The sequence below is a fragment of the Heptranchias perlo genome, chromosome 4 (assembly GCF_035084215.1).
Source record: "Heptranchias perlo isolate sHepPer1 chromosome 4, sHepPer1.hap1, whole genome shotgun sequence".
Taxonomy (NCBI): Eukaryota; Metazoa; Chordata; class Chondrichthyes; order Hexanchiformes; family Hexanchidae; genus Heptranchias; species Heptranchias perlo.
Genome location: NC_090328.1, coordinates 33,767,350 through 33,787,567, shown reverse-complemented (window position 1 = coordinate 33,787,567; position 20,218 = coordinate 33,767,350). Strand labels below are relative to the sequence as shown.

Sequence of the window (20,218 nt, the reverse complement as noted above, 5' to 3'; positions counted from 1 at the left end):
CTGAGAGTTCGGAGTCGGGGGGGGCTAGAATTATAGGGCTGGAGGAGAATGCAGAGATAGTGTGGCAGGAGATTTTCAATTTAATTTATTGGAGCAGATGGTGAAAAGAATAGCCAGACAAGGGGGCTTCTGTGAGTTTCTGCCCATGACTCATGTTTTTGTTAGCGCTAAGATGACAATACAATCACCCACAATGAGGTTGTGGATGGCAAGGGTCTCGTTCACAACTTATTGTGATGTGATTGTTGATCTGCCATTGAGGTTGGTGTGAGTGGAATGAGAAGGAATTTGGTGAGGTTAACTCCTGAGTAGTGTTCTGGCCAACATAGTCAGGAAGAATAGAGAATGGGACATTTGCTCTTAGGAAGGGAGCAATGGGCCCAGAGGAGAATCCTGAGGGAGGCAACTGAAGAAAACTATGGACTTGGGCCTGGGACGATGGCAGGAGAGAAAGTAAGGAGGAGTAATATTGGGTGAGTAGGGATTGGGATGGGCCTGATGCTGAAGGGGAAGATGAAGGATGGCCTGGCTGGGTGAGGGGAGAAAGAGGATAGCATGCTCAGGAAAGCTAATTTTGCCCATGAATCTACCCCATCAAGAATAAACACCCTCAAGAGAAGGGAGAAAGAAAACTGGAAAAAAAAAAGTAGTACTTGATTCTTATACAAAGTACCATGGACCTTTCTTTAAAGAATGCTACCAAAATTATTAGCATAATGTTTCAATGTATAATTACAAACACTGTAGGAAACATTCATTTCAACTTCAAGTTCATTTTAATAAGATAAAGGATAGAACAAAAGGGTTTTAAAAGTTTCTTTTAATATGGCCTTAATGATAATGAACAACAGAGCATTTTTATGCTCAAAGTATTTTATTGATGGAACTAAAATCTACCAAAGTTCTGAAAGCGTTAAGTAAATCCTCCTCCGAGCTTGGGAATCAATGTGATGTCATCTAAAGGCTGCCTGCCCCTTGGTAGCCTACAGCAAGAAAAGAAGGGATTGATTGATCTGCACTCATACCAAACATATGATTGTGCATTTATAGACAAGAGCCTGATTGAATTAACAGAACAATGCTTGTTCCAAGGTGATGAATGTGCACTTGTGGACCATGTCTGGGGTCAGACAAAGTCCTGGTCACAATGTGCTTGTTCATCCAGCAGGACAATGGGGCAAGACCTATTGCTTTGAACCCGCACACTGTGTAGAGATATGCTGGCTGTTGGAAAGCGTGAGTGTACCAAGTCTGGATGCCTCCTACTACAGCACCACAGGGAATCATTACTGATGTGAGTCATCATGTGAGGAGGCCGCTGCTAACCTAATGACATAGCTAAGCTTTTCAGAGCCCCATGGAGATCATTGCATTAAAACGCCTGTTTGTTAAATAAAAAGAAAAATCAAGTTTTTTGTCTGCTGTAGTAGATTGCATAAAAAGAGAATGCCACATAATCTCCGTGTTAAGACGCTTATTGGAAGAGAATTTAACGACTGCCAAATGTTTGTTAGCACTTGTTCCAAAAGCAGATTTATACTCAAATATTTAAAGTCAACCCTAGGAAGAAAAAATTATAATTGGATACTGAATGAGTGCAGCTGAACAACATTACTTTTCAAGTTGATAATGAGTATGAGAGTGGCAGATGAAATTTAAAGCAGAAAAATGCGAAGTGATACATTTTGGTAGGAAGAACGAGGAGATGCAATATAAACTAGAGGGCACAATTCTAAAAGGGGTACAGAAACAGAGAGATCTGGGGATATACGTGCACAAATCATTGAAGGTGGCAGCGCAGGTTGAGAAAGCAGTTAAAAAAGCATACGGGGTCCTGGGCTTTACAAATAGAGGCATAGATACAAAAGTAAGGAAGTCATGATGAACCTTTATAAAACACTGATTCGGCCACAACTGGAGTATTGTGTCCAGTTCTGGGCACCGCACTTTAAGAAAGATGTGAAGGCCTTAGAGAGGGTGCAGAAGAGATTTTCTAGAATGATTCCAGGGATGAGGGACTTTAGTTTTGTGGATAGACTGGAGAAGCTGGGGTTGTTCTCCTTGGAACAGAGACGGTTGCGAGGAGATTTGATAGAGGTATTCAAAATCATGAAGGGCCTAGACAGAGTGGATAGAGAGAAACTGTTCCCATTGGCGGAAGGGTCAAGAACCAGAGGACATAGATTTAAGGTGATTGGTTCTTTTGCCAAAGGTGACATGAGGAAAAACTTTTTTACACAGCGAGTGGTTAAGGTCTGGAATGTATTGCCTGGGGGGGTGGTGGAGACAGATTCAAAGACAGGCTTTCAAAAGGGAACTGGATAACTACTTGAAAGTAAAAAATTTGCAGGGCTATGGGGATAGGGCAATGGAGTGGGACTAGCTGGATTGCTCTTGCATAGAGCCGGCATGGACTTGATGGACCGAATGACATCTTCCTTGCTGTAACCTTTCTATGCTTCCATGAAACTATATGTTTATAAAGTCGTCGGGGTGAGGAATGAGGAATAGATATATTGTAAGTATTTGATATTTGGTGTTGCTCACAATGGTCTTTAGAGACAGGTCATTCATTTGATCTATATATTCAGTTGGTTTAAAGTAAGCTCATTATAATACAATTAATAACATCCAAGAATAATTCTAATCCAAGCAGAGAATTCCAATGCACCAAACCAAAATCCCATTTATCTCCATTGCATAAAGGTTCCAATCCAGCCTTATACGATGTCATGATCCAAGAATAAAATGTTACTAAGCAATCTAGTTTTGAATGCTCAGCATGCAACAGATAGGTAAATGAATCACTGCTACATTTAACCTGAGGTTGTAACATACTAAATGGAAGCTTGATCGCTTGTATATAAAATATATCATTTTATTGAATACAATATGATATATTCAGTTGAGTTGCTGAAAAAATGATTGGTATCAAAGATTTAATCAGTTTACAGAAATCCTAATCCAAGCAAAGATATTCTTGGCAAACCAGGATGAGGATCCATCTGTGCTAAAGAAACCCGCTCACCTTATCTGCAAGGTCTTGTGTATATCAATCATCAACAAGTTAAACCCAACAGAAAATAAATAATTGCCAAAGTAAGGGAGCCTTTTTCTGCTGGTGTACAGCACATTCATTAACAGTTTCTGCCCTCATCTTATGGATGTCTGTTTTAATACTGCTAGAGCTTCTAAATTTCTAGTATATCGGTTAATGCTATTAACACTCTTTGGCCAAAAATGAAAGATCTTGTGTCATTTACTTTTTTCGATTGTCCAAGGATTTTGCTGACAAACAAACAGTGGGCTAAAAATACTGGGATAGAAAGTCTGATGGAAATAGACACCACAGTCACACAGATACAGCAAGGAATAGGTTGAAAAATAATAGGGGTCATTTTATGAGGCTCTATTAATAGTACAGAGCTTTGCTAGGCATGAGCACAGCTCAGAGATGGGGCTTTAAGGGCAATTTCAGCAAGGCTGCAGTCCCAGTGCAGAGCTCGCTAGATGGGAGTATAGGTCCAAGATAGAACTAGTACAGTAGAGGGTAGATTGTACAAATCTATGCTCCTGACAAGGAGCCTTATGTACCAGATGCATATATTGAAATTTAGGGCATGGGGATTAGCAGGTCCCACTGGACTTTCCAAGGACCACTGACCTCTGAACTCCAATTAGTAGGTGCTCCTGCTTCAGGCAGCTTCATACTAGGAATACAAATTCATAAAACCTACTCATAGACCAAATTCTCCAACCTGCACTCACTGCTAAAGAGCTTCTGTGTCAGCAGTGGAGCATCACGAAATTATCCCTAATGTTTTGCCTTCAAAAGACATTGCAGTGACGCTGTCTACAGTCTCAGTCGGTGTTAGCTGGGCGCAGCAGCTGCAAATCTCAGGAATCTTTGACATGTTTTCATTGGTGCTAAATAGCACTGTTTCCTTGTGTTATTGATGAATACTTCATGTGAGGTAAGCAAACCTGTTTAAGTCCATCATTGGCCTGTTCTTTTATTCTTTTTATGGCTCTTGTACTATATAAACCTAAACATTGTATTTCATTTGATTTGAAAAACTTTAGACCACATCAAGAATAAAATCTATCAATCAACGTTTGTGAAACCACAACCATATGGCTGTTTGGAAATCTAAGAGAGGAATATTCAGTATTCAAATAAACACTATGTGATGCATAGTGTTCTTGCCTCTTAAGATTTGCAAGTGGGTGGTGCTGGCAGTCTGGCTGGTAGCGTGTTCATTATACAGCCTGGTAATTTGCTGAGCACATCTACAATATAACCTGGAGGCAGGCCTCCCGGGAGCTGAACGCGCTGACAGCTCAGTTTGTATTGATGCGGAATGCAGAGCACCAGTGTCAGAGCTATGCTGACTGCAGCACTCTGCCTGTGATGATTTCTGAAGGGCCAGTTTGCCTTAATGCCTTGAGGATTGTCTCAACATGGATTGAAGAGTTCACAGAAACAATTAATTGTGAAGGTATTCTGCATCACTCATATCAGTTCTCTTTAAATTGAGGCATCAGTGTTGTGACTGATTCTATTTAAGCAGTACTGCATGGGTTTTCATTCCAATGCAATCCATGTTATGCAGTTTTTAAAATCTTTTTCTTTATCCTTCCATAGTGTGAATTGAGGAGTGTTCAGAAGCACGTAACATGCTATTTATGTATTATTTTTCTACAGTGCCACTTATTTTAATTTTCATAGTCAAGATTTTCTGCTGGCGTTACGTCAGTTCCCTGGGGTAACTCCAGTGGGTGGGGTCAGAAAATCAGGAGGGGAACTGTTCCACTGGTTCTCCAGGGGCCCCAATTCCAGAACCTCCTCCTAGAAATGATGAAGGATAGTAGAATACATCTGCTCAAATATCGATGGGCATGTTCAACAGATGTGCAAATGACAGTAATAGTTCATATGATGTTTTTCTGGTCATTTGCGTTGGGCGTCCGGAATATCAGTGCGTTCCTTGTGTCCGGGGTTGCTAGGGTGGCAGAAGGGAGATTTAAAATTTAAAGGGATACCTTGCAAGGCAACTGATTGCATTGAGTACAACAGAATTTTTAAAAACATTTTTGTTCACGTTTTTGGCCAGCCTTGGTCACGTTACGCAGTGAAAGGTGACTGAGGCCTGTCTTAGCCATTTTCCACCTCAGGCAAGCTTTCTGACTGAGGCAGGGTCCATGTCATGGGCCTGCTGAAAAGAAATTCTAGTTAGTCTGGAAAGTCAGCCAAGGTCAGGAGTGTAGCCACGGAACAAATTCAAGACCCAACCTATCGAGTTTATGTCAGGGTGCTTCCAGAGTGGAAAATCCCAGTTCATGTTTTATTTAATAATTTATGTAAGAATTTGCATCTCCATCATGTCAAGTTTAAATGTATTTTCTAAGAAGTACTAGAGGGCTAGTGCCTGTAATGGCTCAGATGGTTAATGAACAGAGCAGTGGAGACTAGGAGGGTCCCAGGGTTGATCTCCGGTCTGAGCTGATAAGCTCTGACATTACAATTAAATTCAGTGCCCTGGACTAGGAAGGAAGGGAGGGAGGGACGGAGGAGGGGTGGGGGGGGGGGGGGGGGGATTAGCTGGAGTTCCCATTCCTGATCACTAACCAGTGACCCTGCTGGGACATGTGCGGTGAGGACAAGGTTGTTAGTTTTGGTTGTGTATGCACCTCCTCCTTCCCTCTCCCACCCCCCACTCGAATAGAGTCACCTGCCAACACAGTTTACCTACATGAGAAATAGCCACTTGAGTGAAGCTGCAGCGTTCAGTTGGTGCTATGGAACCATAGTCCTGCACAAGTCTTTACCTTAAGGAGAGGAGGAAGGGGAACTGAAAAATAAAAGATGAAGTTCAGTACATTGCGATAAGAATATAAGAGAAAATACACTTTACTGTGGGCTTACTCTATAACTTAATGTACGCATGGTGAATGTGATCGCCTTAACTGGTTTTGATCACCTGAGAGGAATTTTCTAGAGTTTTTTCTTTCGCTTATTAGCCCTGGGTTTTTGCCTCTCCCAGAAGATTACATAGCTGCGGGGGGTAGGAAATGTAATGCCACAGCCATCATGAGTGTGGGCTCGGTGGACCAGCTGTTCTTTTCTTGCCCATCATTTTCGTATGTTTGTAGTAATGTCCTATCAATTATCTTGGAAATCTCTGGTCCTTGCTCAGCAGAGAGGCAGTGAGTGACAGCACGGTGGAGATAATTTATCAGCCTATGCTGCAGAGCTCAGTGGAAGACAGCGCTAACAATGACATGCATTGATATTATGGTGCCGGTACGTCAGGCCGCTATCTCCCTATCAGTAAGCATTCTACAGGGGTATGGGCTCGAGGTACCACAGTTCAGTAAATTTCAGGTAGTGATCTGGCAGCTTTAACAAAGCTCATTCTCAGTGATACCAAAATGGACTGGAACATTTGCCTGGATGCTCATGCAAGTTTTTTGGGAGAAGCATCATAAAAGGAGATAGGGCACGACTGGGAGAGAATGCCAATGATGGTATTTTTTTCCCTGTATGCTTGTGTTTAATTCCCTGTATATACACGCAAGAGAAATTATGCCTTAAACATTTTTGTAGCTTTCTGGAGAAAGATTTAAATCTTAAAAACCTAAAAAACTTTTTTTTAAAAGTAATGGTCGGCACTTTGAGTTAGACAGTGGTCTTTCAACCTCAAGGACCAAAGTTCAAATCCAGCCCAGACTGATGGATGAAAGTTTCCTCTATCTCCTGGTAAGGGTCCTTCATAAAATGACTTTGGGCATAGAAACAGGAGTAAGTCATTCAGCTGTTCGAGCCGGTTCTGCCATTCAGTCTCAATGGACACAAAACTGCACTAATTAGCACTATATTGAGCTCAGAGGGCTACTAGATGTCTAGAATAAGAAATGTCACATTGCTGGGGTGGTGAGACTGGGGCTGTAGCTCATTGTATTCCATTACCCAGTGCTAACATCCTTTGATGAGAATAAATATTTAGTCAATTTAATTTTTGTGTTCAGCCAAGTGTCTGATATGCACAGATATTCAATACCATGATTAAGAGACTCCAAACCAAGCTACCGAAAAGTCCGCACAGGTCGTGTTTCTGTTAGCCTAAGATGGAGTGTGCACTCTCTTCCTGAAGGGACACATCACACTTGCCTAAACCAGAGAGTTGAACTGCAGCTTGGCAAGAGGTACAGCTTGAGGTTAATTTAGTAAAAATGTGCAGCCTACCAGCACAGAGTACTGGTAACCTTCCCACAGCTTGCCCACCATACCCATCAAGGCTTTGGTTTGCAGGGATATCGGGAGCCAAGTGGAAAGATTCCCACTCTCCAGTGACTGGCCTATCCCTGTAGGTCCCATTAATGAGCCAGGCTGACAAGTTAATCAACAACAATCCTTTGGCCAAATTCAGAACAAAAGAAAGTCATAAAAATGTCTTATTAAAAGTCATAGTAGGTACAGCACAGGAGGAAGCCATTCGGCCCATTGTGCCTGTGCTGGCTCTTTGAAAGAGCTATTCGATTAGTCCCATTCCCCTGCTCTTTCCCCGTAGCCCTGTCATTTCTTTTAACCTATGGGGAGAGAGCAGGGCAGTGGGATTATTTTTAGAATGTTTTGCCAAAGACATGATGGACTGAATAGCCTCCTCCTGTGCTGTAGGTTTCTGTGGGTCTATCAATCCTGGTAGAGTTTCACATGCCAGGAGTGCATATTGAGAGTTTGGGCGTGATTTTTAATCCATAAATTTTAATGGGTAAAAATCATGGGGGCTGGGTGCGGGGGTTTGGTGGAGGTTGATGGTGAGTGCAGATAAAGTCATTAAAAAAAAATACAGTTTTGGGTTTTATATATGGGGTATAGAGAACAAGAGGACAGAAGTAATGATGAATTCATACAACACATTAGGTTGGCTACAGTTAGAATACTGTGTGCAGTTTTGGGCACTTCATTATAGAAAGGACATTAAAGCCATAGAGAGCATTCAGTGTAGATTCACCAGGATGATGCAGGGATGGGAAACTACAGTTATAAGGAAAGACTTGTGATACTGGGACTGTTTCCATTGGTTTTTTAAAGAGGAGATTTTTTTAAAGGTTTTAAGAGTGAATGGGAAGACTTTTCTTAGTTAAATTTGGAGACGCTCACATAAAAGAAGGGAAATATTTCTCAGCTTCATTTACCCTTTTGAAGTAATATATAGCCCTAACATGTTTGAATGCCAAATCATTACTATTGCTTTTCTGAAGCTTTGCTGACATTTATTTAATGTACTTTGGGGGAAGATATTCATTAAATCAGAAACACCAATGACATTACCACTTGGGAACTGATATTTTTTTTCTCAACTAAGCTATTGGAGAACCCCATCCCACAACTCCTTTCCATTTTTCAAGCCCTTTTAGCTTTTTCATTTTCTTTGACTCATTGGTTCAGTCCTTACTGCTTAGTGTAAGTAAACCTTTCCATTTAATTTATATAGTAGTTTCACCAACAGGAAGGAGTATGGGTAAGAATTACTACCATTTTGATTAGAGAACACAGGTTTCTTGTTTTCATACACCTTCAACTCAATGGTTTAGGTGATTATTGTGGACACTTTCTCAGAAACTTTAGTTTTCTGTGTATTATATTATGGTTTGTATAAACCATATTCAGATTTTGAAGTCATACTGAGATTCAGTGTTGAAGACTGAGAAAGCCTGTGCTTCCCTTTTATCACGGTACAGTGAAGTAGTCCAAAAGAACAGAATACTGTTAATTTTAAAAGCTCCTACAATTTATGCTAATGAAGTTTTGGAAAGTTAACAAATGTTTGATCCAAATTTGAGACACAGGGATCCTAATGTCCTGAATGCTATTTATAATGTAAAATATTCTACAACAAATGAATAACTGGTCATATCCAAATATATATTTGTCTTTGATATTATTCTTCCTGTATTTGGGAACTGTGCTCATATTCGGGTGTAAAGTGGTGGGCAGTGGGTTTGCCTTAGAAGGGGCAAATCTTTCTTACAGGATTCATTATCTAGTATGCACTGAATTCTGCTGATTTTTTATTTACACACACTTTTTTTCTGTGATAGGTCAGAAAATCCTTCACCACAGAAGTGATGTCTTGGAAACCGTTGTCCTCATCAATCCTTCAGACGAGGCAGTGAGCACTGAGGTAAGAGAACAGCAGGAACTAGACAGATGGCAGGGAGCACGGGGGAATGGGATGGTGAAGAGTATTGAAATGTAACACTGATTATCCTGTGCTATAACCTGCTCCCGGTGGATTTTGTAGGTTGAATGCAGTGTATAATGCTGTGCAGGTGATGTCATGGTGGCAGTGGGATAGAGTTGATATGGCTGGGTTCAAATCTCTTGGTGGAGTTTGTAGCATAAACTGATGGTTCATTCAGCTGTAGCTCAGTTGGTATCACTCTTGTCTCTGAGTCAGAAGGTTATGGGTTCAAACTTCACTCTAGGGACTTGAGCAAGTAATCTAGGCTAGTACTTTAGTGCAGTTCTGAGGGAGTGCTGCACTGTCAGAGATGCTGTCTTTCAGATGTGATGTTAAACTGAGGCCCTGTCTGCTCTCTTAGATGATCCCTAAAAGATCCTTTACCGCTATTCAAAGAAGAGCAGGGGAGTTCTCCTGGTGTCCTGGCCAACATTTATCTCTCAACCACCACCTAAAAAAAATGATCTGGTCATTTATTTCATTGCTGTATGTTGGACCTTGCTGTGTGCAAATTGGCTGCCGCATTTCCTACATTACAACAGTGACTACACTTCAAAAGTACTTCATTGGCTGTAAAGCATTTTGGGATGTCTTGAGGCAGTGAAAGGCGCTATATATATGCAAGTTCGTTCTTCTTTCATTCTGATTGCATCATTGATCATAAAGTAAGCATTGACTTAAAATGTTCACATTTAAGTCAAGTCAGTGTCCCTCAACAAGGAGGGGAGGGGATTGGAAATCAGACCTTGTTCCCATTCTTAATGACTATCAAATAATTGTTGCTGGGAAAGGGACGATTGTGGATATTGGTTGTTCTCCAAGGTCAAATAGCCTACGACACTTGGTGTTTAGGTTCACCCGAGAAGAACATTCAATCTAATTAAAAATCTTTCCGCATCCTCCACATAGCGTCAGTGTTTAGCCTATCTTGATAGGTTCTGGGTCATAATATACAGTGCGTAGGCATGAAATATGATAGTGTAGTGGTAATATTGCTGGACTAATGAGTTCAAATTCCACCATGGCAGTTTAAAAATTTGAATTTGGTTTTAAAAAATCTGGAAATAAAAACTGGTATCTGTATAAGGGCCCATGAAGCTGTTGAATTGTTTGAAAAAACCCATTTGGTTCACTAATGTCCTTTAGGGAGGGAGCAGTTATTGGAGCAATGCTTTTGGTGAACTCAATTCTCTACCTGAAAAGTCAGTAAAAAAAAAACCCCTCAATGTTAACAGTTCTTGTTATTACTTCACCACACCATTGATCCTGCATTAAAGAACATTCAAACCATTTAGCTAACCTCTGTCAATGAGTTTCTGACAATGCAGACTAAGAAGCTGTAACGAAAAGAAAGTATAGACCAAATGTGTGCAGATGTGTGGGGCTTCTGCTTATTATGCATATGCTGACCGTGAGGACAAGTAAATCGAGCGAGGATGGGATGGTGTTGATGGAAAGCAGGTGTGTGGAGTATTAAATGAGGAAGGAACCATGAGAGAAGTTGGTGGGCATGATTTTAGCACAGAGTCGGGAATTGAGTGGGTGGGTAGATGTTCGTGTAGGAAACCTGGAAGCAAATTAAGTCTGTCGGAATCTGTGATCGCAACTCAACTGAAGGTAAATAATTTTGCTTCCGGGTTTCCCATGCGACAGCCAGCCAGATTGACAGGCTGGCTTCCTGTCAGGAGGGAACGCAGCAGGGAATCGGAGAGGAGGGAGGGAGAGATCATGGGCCCTGGAGGACATGGGTGTTGGGGAGCCATGGAGAAGATCACGGGCTGGGAGGTGATCGGGTTGGCAGAAGATCGGAGCCGGGAGGAGTCGGAGTTAGGGAGGTGGATCGGCTGTTGGGAGGGGTCTCCCATCGGGGGTGGCGGGGGGGTCGGCTGATTGCGGGAGTCTGATCGCGGCAGTTAAGCTTGTTGGGCCTGCTCCTCCTGACCCACAAGCAGTGCATTAAAGGCACTTACCTCATGGATGCGGCCCTTCTGGCCTCCTTTCACCTGGCGTGATTCAAGAGCTGCGGAAAATCCATCCTGGAGATGTTAAATTTAAAGGTGAGTAATATTCAATTTAAAAAAAAAACCTACCTTAACTATTTCAACGAGGTAAATTGCCCCGTTAACGATCCACCCGCCGGCATTAAGTGGGGACAGATTTCTGGGTTTTGACTGTGTGCGTATCCAAACGTGCCCATGGAGCTGGGAGTTGGAGCTGGGTTGTGGACACGCGTGCAGAACCAGGGATTTTGCAAGGAAGAAGTGAGTGTATGTTTGGAATAAGAATGAGGCATGCTATAGTGTGCCCTTGTGCTGGGTAGTGAAGGATGTAATGGAGTGGAGGGAATTGTTCAGAGTAGTAGGGGAGAGGACTGTTGCCATGTGCTGTTGACAGATTCGGAGAAATGAAGAGCTATACTCACCCTTGCTAGTCTTGTGAGGTCATTGAAGCAATTTGTGGGGTGATGCTCCTGGAGCTGATATAGACACATAGAAAATAGGAGCAGGAGTAGGCCATTCAGCCCTTCGAGCCTGCTCTGCCATTCAATATGATCAGGGCTGATCCTCTATCTCAATACTATATTCCCACTCTCTCCCCATACCCCTTGATGCCTTTTGTGTCTAGAAATCTATCTAGCTCCCTCTTAAATATATTCAGTGACTTGGCCTCCACAGCCTTCTGTGGTAGAGAATTCCACAGGTTCACCACCCTCTGAGTGAAGACATTTCTCCTCATCTCAGTCCTAAATGTCCTACCCCGTATCCTGAGACCGTGACCCCTCGTTCTGGACCCCCCCAGCCAGGAGAAACATCCTCCCTGCATCCAGTCTGTCTAGCCCTGTCATTTGTACAATGTCTATCCATGCCAGGTAGACTTACTGTTTTGGGATCCTCCTCCCACTGGCTGGAAAGAGAACTTTCTTCCTGGCCCTGACCTCGTCTAGCAGGACATCCAGGGAGCTTCGGAGAGCCTGGGGGCTTGACTACAACACATGCTGAATCAGTTTCTTCCTCCACCACTCCAAAGCACAATCTGGTAGAAGGAAAGGCAACCTCTAGATTCTGGAATGGTCCCAGTGGATTGGAAGGTAGCAAATGTTACCCCGCTATTCAAGAAGGGAGGGAGAGAGAAAATCGGGAACTACAGGCCAGTTAGCCTGACATCAGTCCTCGGGAAAATGCTGGAATCCATTATTAAGGAAGTGGTAACAGGGCACTTAGAAAATCATATGATTAGGCAGAGTCAATATGGTTTTATGAAAGGGAAATCGTGTTTGACAAATTTATTAGTTTTTTGAGGATGTAACTAGAAGGGTAGATAAAGGGGAACCAGTGGATGTAGTATATTTGGATTTTCAAAAGGCATTCGATAAGGTGCCACATAAAGGGTTGTTACACAAGGTAAGAGCTCAAGGGGTTAGGGGGAATACATTAGCATGGATAGAGGACTGGTTAACAGACAGAAAACAGATTAGGGATAAACGGGTCATTCTCAGGTTGGCAGGCTGTAACTAGTAGGGTGCCGCAAGGATCAATGTTTGGGCCTCAGCTATTTACAATCTATATTAATGACTTAGATGAAGGAACCGCGTGTAATGTATCCAAGTTTGCTGCCAATACAAAGGTAGGAGGGAAAGTAAGCTGTGAGGAAGACAGAGTCTGCAACAGGATATAGATGGGTTAAGTGAGTGGGCAAGAAGGTGGCAGATGGAGTATAATGTGGGGAAATGTGAGGATACTCCCTTTGGTAGGAAGAATAGAAAAACAGAATATGTTTTAAATGGTGAGAAACTATTAAATGTTGGTGTTCAGAGAGACTTAGGTGTCCTCGTACAAGAAACACAAGAAGTTAGTATGCAGGCACAGCAGGCAATTAGGAAAGCAAATGGCATGATGGCCTTTATTGCAAGGGGGTTGGAGTACAAGAGTAGGGAAGTCTTGCTACAGTTTTACAGGGCTTTAGTAAGACCTCACCTGGAGTACTGTGTACAGTTTTGGTCTCCTTACCTAAAGAAGGATATATTTGCCTTAGAGGCGGTGCAATGAAGGTTCACTAGATTAATTCCTGGGATGAGAGGGTTGTCATATGAAGAGAGGTTGAGTGGAATGGGCCTATACATTCTGGAGTTTAGAAGAATGATAGGTTATCTCATTGAAACATGCATACAGGCTAAAACTAATAGAATTATTTACAGGTTGAATAATGCATAGAATCATAGAAAATAGGAGCAAGAGTAGGCCATTCGGCCCTTCAGGCCTGCTCCGCCATTCAAAATTATCATGGCTGATCGTCTAACTCAGTACCCTGTTCCTGCTTTTTCCCCATATCCCTTGATCCCATTAGCATTAAGAAATATTTCTATCTCCTTTTTGAATATATTTAATGACTTGGCCTCCACTGCCTTCTGTGGTAGAGAATTCCACAGGTTCACCACCCTCTGAGTGAAGAAATTTCTCCTCATCTCTGTTCTAAATGGCATACCCCGTATCCTGAGACTGTGACCCCTGGTTCTGGACTCCCCATCCATCGGGAACATCCTCCCTGCATCTAGTCTGTCTAGTCATGTTAGAATTTTATATGTTTCGATGAGATCACCTCTCATTCTTCTAAACTCTAGTGAATATAGACCTAGTCGACCCAATCTCTCCTCGTACGTCAGTCCTGCCATCCCAGGAATCAGTTTGGTAAACCTTCGTTGCACTCCCTCCATGGCAAGGACATCCTTCCTCAGATAAGGAGACCAAAACTGCACACACAATTCCAGATGTGGTCTCACCAAGGCTCTGTATAACTGCAGTAAGACATCCCTGCTCTTGTACTCAAATCCTCTTGCAATGAATGCCAACATACCATTCACCTTCCTAACTGCTTGCTGCACCTGAATGCTCGCTTTCAGCGACTGGTGTACGAGGACACCAGGTCTCATTGCACCTCCCCTTTTCCCAATCTATCACCATTCAGATAATAATCTGTCTTTCTGTTTTTACAACCAAAGTGGATAACCTCACATTTATCCACGTTATACTGCATCCGCCATGTTCTTGCCCACTCACCCAACTTGTCTAAATCACATTGGAGCCTCTTTGCATCCTCCTCACAGCTCACATTACAACCCAGCTTTGTGTCGTCTGCAAGCTTGGAAATGATACATTTAGTTCCCTCATCCAAATCATTGATATATATTGTGAATAGCTGGGGCCCAAGCACTCAAGGGGCCATGTGGCCTACTCCTGCACTTATTTCTTATATTCTTAACCTCACTTTAAGAGGAGCATTCCTGCTTTAAATAGGCCTCTTTAAATAACTGACCAGAAATTGAAATTGAAAGTTGTCGGGTTTCCTTTTGTATCAACAAATTGCATGAGAAACCTGCCCATGAGATTATAATGAGTCCCGAGAGTTAAAGTATGCTGGACCTGTTTTCTTGTGCAGCGGGTGAGTTTGTACCCCACTAGTCACTGCCTGCCACCCGGAAAAAGACCCGTTTATTCCTACTCTCTGTTTCCTGTCAGTCAACCAATTCTCAATCCATGCCAGTATATCCCCCCAATCCCACGTGCTTTAATTTTGCACACTAACCTCTTGTGTGGGACCTTATCAAAAGCCTTCTGAAAATCCAAATACACCACATCCACTGGTTCTCCCCTATCTATTCTACTAGTTACATCCTCAAAAAACTCCAGTAGATTTGTTAAGCATGATTTCCCTTTCATAAACCCATGCTGACTTTGTCCAATCCCGTTAATGCCTTCCAAGTGTTCTGTTATCACATCCTTTATAATAGACTCTAGCATTTTCCCCACTACTAATGTTAGGCTAACTGGTCTGTAATTCCCTGTTTTTTCTCCCTCCTTTTTTAAATAGTGAGGTTACATTTGCCACCCTCCAATCTGCAGGAACTGTTCCAGAGTCTCTAGAAATTTGGAAGATGATCACCAATGCATCCACTATTTCCAGGGCCACTTCCTTTAATACTCTGGGATGTAGATTATCAGGCCTCATTTGTCAGCCCTTTAGTCCATTAATTTCCCTAGCACTTTTTTTTTACCAATACTGATTTCCTTCAGTTCCTCCCTCTCATTAGACCCTTAGTTCCCTAACATTTCCGGGAGGTTATTTGTGTCCTCCTTTGTGAAGACAGAACCAAAGTATGTGTTTAATTGTTCTGCCATTTCTTTGTTCCCCATTATAATTTCCCCCATTTCTGACTGTAAGGGACCGACATTTGTCTTCACTAATCATTTTCTTTTGACATATTTATAAAAGCTTTTACAGTCAGTTTTTATGTTCCCTGCTAGTTTACTCTCATACTCTATTTTTCCCCTCTTAATCAATCTCTTTGTTCTCCTTTGCTGAATTCTGAACAGCTCCCAATCCTCAGGTTTGCCGCTTTTTCTGGCTATTTTATACGTCTCCTCTTTGGATCTAATACAATCCCTATTTTCTTTTGTAAGCCACGGTTGAGCCACCTTTTCTGTTTTATTTTTGCGCCAGACAGGAATGAATAATTGTTGTAATTCCTGCACATGTTCTTTAAATATTAGCCATTGCCTATCCACCGTCATCCCTTTTAGTAAAGTTCCCCAATCAATCCTAGCCAACTCACACTTCATACTTTTGTAATTTCCTTTATTTAGATTCGGGACCCTAGTTTCGGATTCAACTACTTCACTCAAGGCTGAAATAGATAGATTTTTGGACTCTGGGGGAATCAAGGGATATGGGGATCGAGCAGGAAAGTAGAGTTGAGGTCGAAGATCAGCCATGATCTGATTGAATGGTGGACCGTGCTCAAGGGGCCATGTGGCCTACTCCTGCACTTATTTCTTATATTCTTAACCTCACTTTAAGAGGAGCATTCCTGCTTTAAATAGGCCTCTTTAAATAACTGACCAGAAATTGAAATTGAAAGTTGTCGGGTTTCCTTTTGTATCAACAAATTGCATGAGAAACCTGCCCATGAGATTATAATGAGTCCCGAGAGTTAAAGTATGCTGGACCTGTTTTCTTGTGCAGCGGGTGAGTTTGTAACTCACCTCGCTACCCACCTGCCCAAAACCCGCCTGGAGTTAAAATTAGGACTTTGGGTTCAAATATAGCCCAGACTGACAGGATGTAAATCTAATCTGTCTGCTAGCTGTAAGGGTTCTATGTGAAATGGGCAATGGTACCGAAACTGTCTGTAATTCAGCACAAATTAGCAATCTCACTCAGATAGCTGGTATGGGGATTGGGAAACTTCCGAGGTTGAAGCTTACACACGTTACTGGAGCAGAGGGAGCTTTACTCTGAACCCCATCTGTAAGTGCTTGATACTGTCACTGGATGCCTGAAATAGGAAGGGTCCCCCAGCACTAACATCCCTCACCTTGTGTACAAAAGACAAATTGGGAAAAAATCTGGTGTGGGGGAAAACATGTTCCTGTGCCTTTTGTCAAGAAATGATCCAGTTGGTACATAAAGTAATCTTATGGCCTAGATACCAATACCTAGATACCATTTAGCTGGAGTAGATTTCATAGCACTAAATGCTCTCAGCCATTCACTGTCATAATTGGAGTTAGTTCAGGTCATTTTTCAGGAGTTGGGGGGTGGTGATGGGGGAGGTGGAAGGGAAGCATCTGCAGTGTCCTCAGATCATCATCTTCAGTTGCTTCATCAGCCTCGTGATCTCTACATCCAAGAAGGATAAGAGAGGCAAGATCGTGGAAGCACCATCACCTCCAAGTTACACACCATCCTGAATTGGACATATACTGCCGATCCTTCCTCATCATTGGAATACCAGGATTTTGACACTTGTGGGAGCACCATCAGCACAATGACTGCAGCAGTTGAGGAAGCCCCATCACCACTTTCTCAGGGCAACTAGAGGATGAGCAATAAAAATGGCTTTGCCACATCCCCAATAAGAAATTAAAGAAACTTTTTTTATATAGACTTACATAGAAACTACAACACGAAAACAGGCCATTCTGCCCAACCAGTCAGTGTTGGTGTTTATCTTCCACACGACCAATTGTCTTAATCCTATGTGATCACCTTGTTCCCATATCCCTTTATTCCTTTTTCCTTTAAACACCTATCTGACTTATTCTTAAATGTTGATATGGTCACTGCTCCAATCACTAACTCCAGTTGTGCATTCCACAGCCTCACAACCCTCTGTTTATAAAAGAAAATCTCCTGCTCCGTGAACTAAATCCTATATCTATGTCCCCTTATTCTAGAATCTTCAATCACTATCTACTGTCCTATCCCATCATAATTTTAAACACTCCTTTCATTAATGCTTCTAACTCTCCAGTTTTGTTTTGAATGTTTTGTGCATTCACATATATACTTCTCAATCCTAACTCCAGTACTTTGGAACATTAATCTTGGGGATGAAAATGCATGGGTCTGTGATTCCAGCATGTGCCAGATGCACCCACCGGGAACCTCTGCCGCTGAACCCACCGTACTTTCTGAGGTCAAGAGGAGATTGCCTAATGTGCAATTTAATGGCAGACACCCTCCCCCACTGCACTAGTTACGTTGTTCCCAGCTCTGTTCCAACTTGTACAGGCCACATTTGCCCAGAACTGGCCCTAATGTCAGGGGTACCCAAGCTTTTTTGTCTTCATGGGTCACATAGGTGTGCACCATGGTGCCCTGGGGAACACAAATAAGGGAGTATTTTTTTGGCTGCCTCTCGAGTGCTAGACAGGAGCAGTGCATCTCCCCAGCTCACTTATATAGCCCTGGGGCACCCCGGCAGGGCCTAGCCCTAGAGGAGATCCAAGAAAGCAACAGGCAGCTGCAGGCCTGGGTGATAGGCACCTTGATCTCAATTGGCAGCCAATGGGATTTCACGGCATGGGGGAAAAATGTCAAACTCAACTGTGGAGTAATTCTTCACCCTGTGGACCCTATGGTTGGTGGGGACTCTAAGGGAGGCTACAGGACAGCATTAAAGGGACAGAGACTGGGCAATCAGGGTCTCTGCCCTTTTTTTCTTGAGCTTTACTTGGAGAACTAAGCATTCACCAGGGGTAATGGTCATGAAAATCAGCCCTATGAAGTTTAAATCGGTGTTACCATTAACTTTCATATATTTCAAGCTGTTGATACTTGATGTGCACGCAAGCTAACAGATCTCGGTGTTCTAATTTAGAATTTATCCACCAACGAGAAGAATAATTCTTCTCAGCCTCTGGGCTTACAAAATTACAAGAGGATAAACCAGCAAATAAGAAACATAAGCCCAAAAAAGATTGAGTTACCTATCTTTTGAAGGCCGGATTGTCAGGATTTGGGGGTCAGATGTGGTTCACAGGCTGCATTTGGATATCTCTGCACAGTCTCTCCACTTGAATCATATTAATAATTGATATCATCATTGAAAATGAGTTGGTGTTTACAGTGGACACTAAGAACAACTGTTAATTTACTTTATTCTTTAAAATACTGACATAGAAAGAATGGGAAGTTTTTGGAAATAAGATGTACAGATTGAGTAATGGGAAAAGTCATAAATATGTAATATATTAAATTTGCTACATATGTCACACATTCCTTATTTGGGAATCGCCATTGTGCGACACACAGTCATGCAGCTGCACATTTTTACCACTAAATGGAGCTTCAGAAGCTGCAGATCCCTATACTCTTACCGTAAGCCGTCACTAGTGTATTCTGAAGGAAATTTGCTTGTCTTGCCTTTGAGTGGGGAACACCATGAGAGATCCACTAGTTTAAAAAATTAAAATTTGAGGCACCGTAGCTTGCAATTGCTCTTGGTTAATAAACAGAATGGGATGCAGTGAGTAGACAATCAAATCAATCTAAAATTATTCATATCGATAGTGCCTGCTGCCTTACTAACCAAATGGAAAACTACCTGAAAATATAATGGCTAAATTTATCAAAGTTGAAATCATTTCTTCATAGCTAATTGTTGCATGGAGTCATCCCAATCTTGCTTAGCAGCCCAGTTTTTTGTATATTCTAAGGTGTTACTTATTTGCAGTTATTATAGTATAAATCTGGCATGTTTTATTTCACCTGTAACATCATTGCTAACATCATACCAGGACTCCAGCCAGTACTATTCCTAATGACATGCCCATTGGGAACCCTCTGTATGGGAATCGCAGGTATAAAGCTGTATCCTAGTACAGAATGGCATGATTTGTCGGGAGAATCAATGTGTTCATCAGCAGAATGTTATGTTCTGTGCAAAATTTGTTCTTCCTTTACTGATTATTAGCTTGACTTATTATTATAGGGTAGATTTTACGAGCTTTTGCTCCCAACGCATGAAGATCAATGCTGGGATATCAAATTCATAAAATCTACTCATGCTCCTGGCACAGACTTTCAGACATTGGGTAAATCCTACATGGAGGTCAACAGACTCAAGTGTGAGAAGCTCCACACTGGGAGTGCCAATTTGTAAGCTGTGCCTTCGTAGCTATTTGCACTATCTTTCTAAGCCACGTGTTCTTTCGTTAGGTACGCCTCTTGATCACTGATGCTGCTCGACACAAGCTGCTGGTGTTAACTGGACAGTGCTGTGAGAACACAGGGGAACTGATTTTACAGTCTGGTTCATTCTCATTTCAGAACTTCATTGAAATTTTTACAGATCAGGAGGTAAGTCAGCAAATGATTGCACTTTGATACTGCCAGTACTGGTCTGCAGTAAAACTTTGTTTTGACCAACTTACTTTGGATCTTGGAGAGGTATTGTCAAACCGTTTGGAGGTGGAAAAAAAGTAGAATAGTCCATCACCAGTAGGAATGGATAATCTAACATGGTGGTAGTCAGCAATTACTTTGAGCTGGTGTTTAAGTGCGCCATAAATGTTGCTAGTGAAGCTCACGGTGTGCTGTCACCTTGGATTGTGATGAACAGGCAATTTTACATACATTTAAGAATTTCTTGCTTGCATGCCAGAAATTCCAGACTGTAAAGAAACAATCAA

General features: G+C 42.1%; 1 protein-coding gene across 1 annotated transcript in view; it reads left to right on the top strand.

The window, feature by feature from the left end:
* map1b (microtubule-associated protein 1B) overlaps positions 1–20,218 on the top strand; it is a 100,770-nt gene that overhangs the window by 53,859 nt on the left and 26,693 nt on the right. The window contains exons 3-4 of the mRNA XM_067982750.1: positions 9,106–9,188; positions 19,746–19,886. Coding sequence (XP_067838851.1) covers positions 9,106–9,188; positions 19,746–19,886 — 224 coding nt within the window. The remainder of the gene's footprint in view (positions 1–9,105; positions 9,189–19,745; positions 19,887–20,218) is intronic.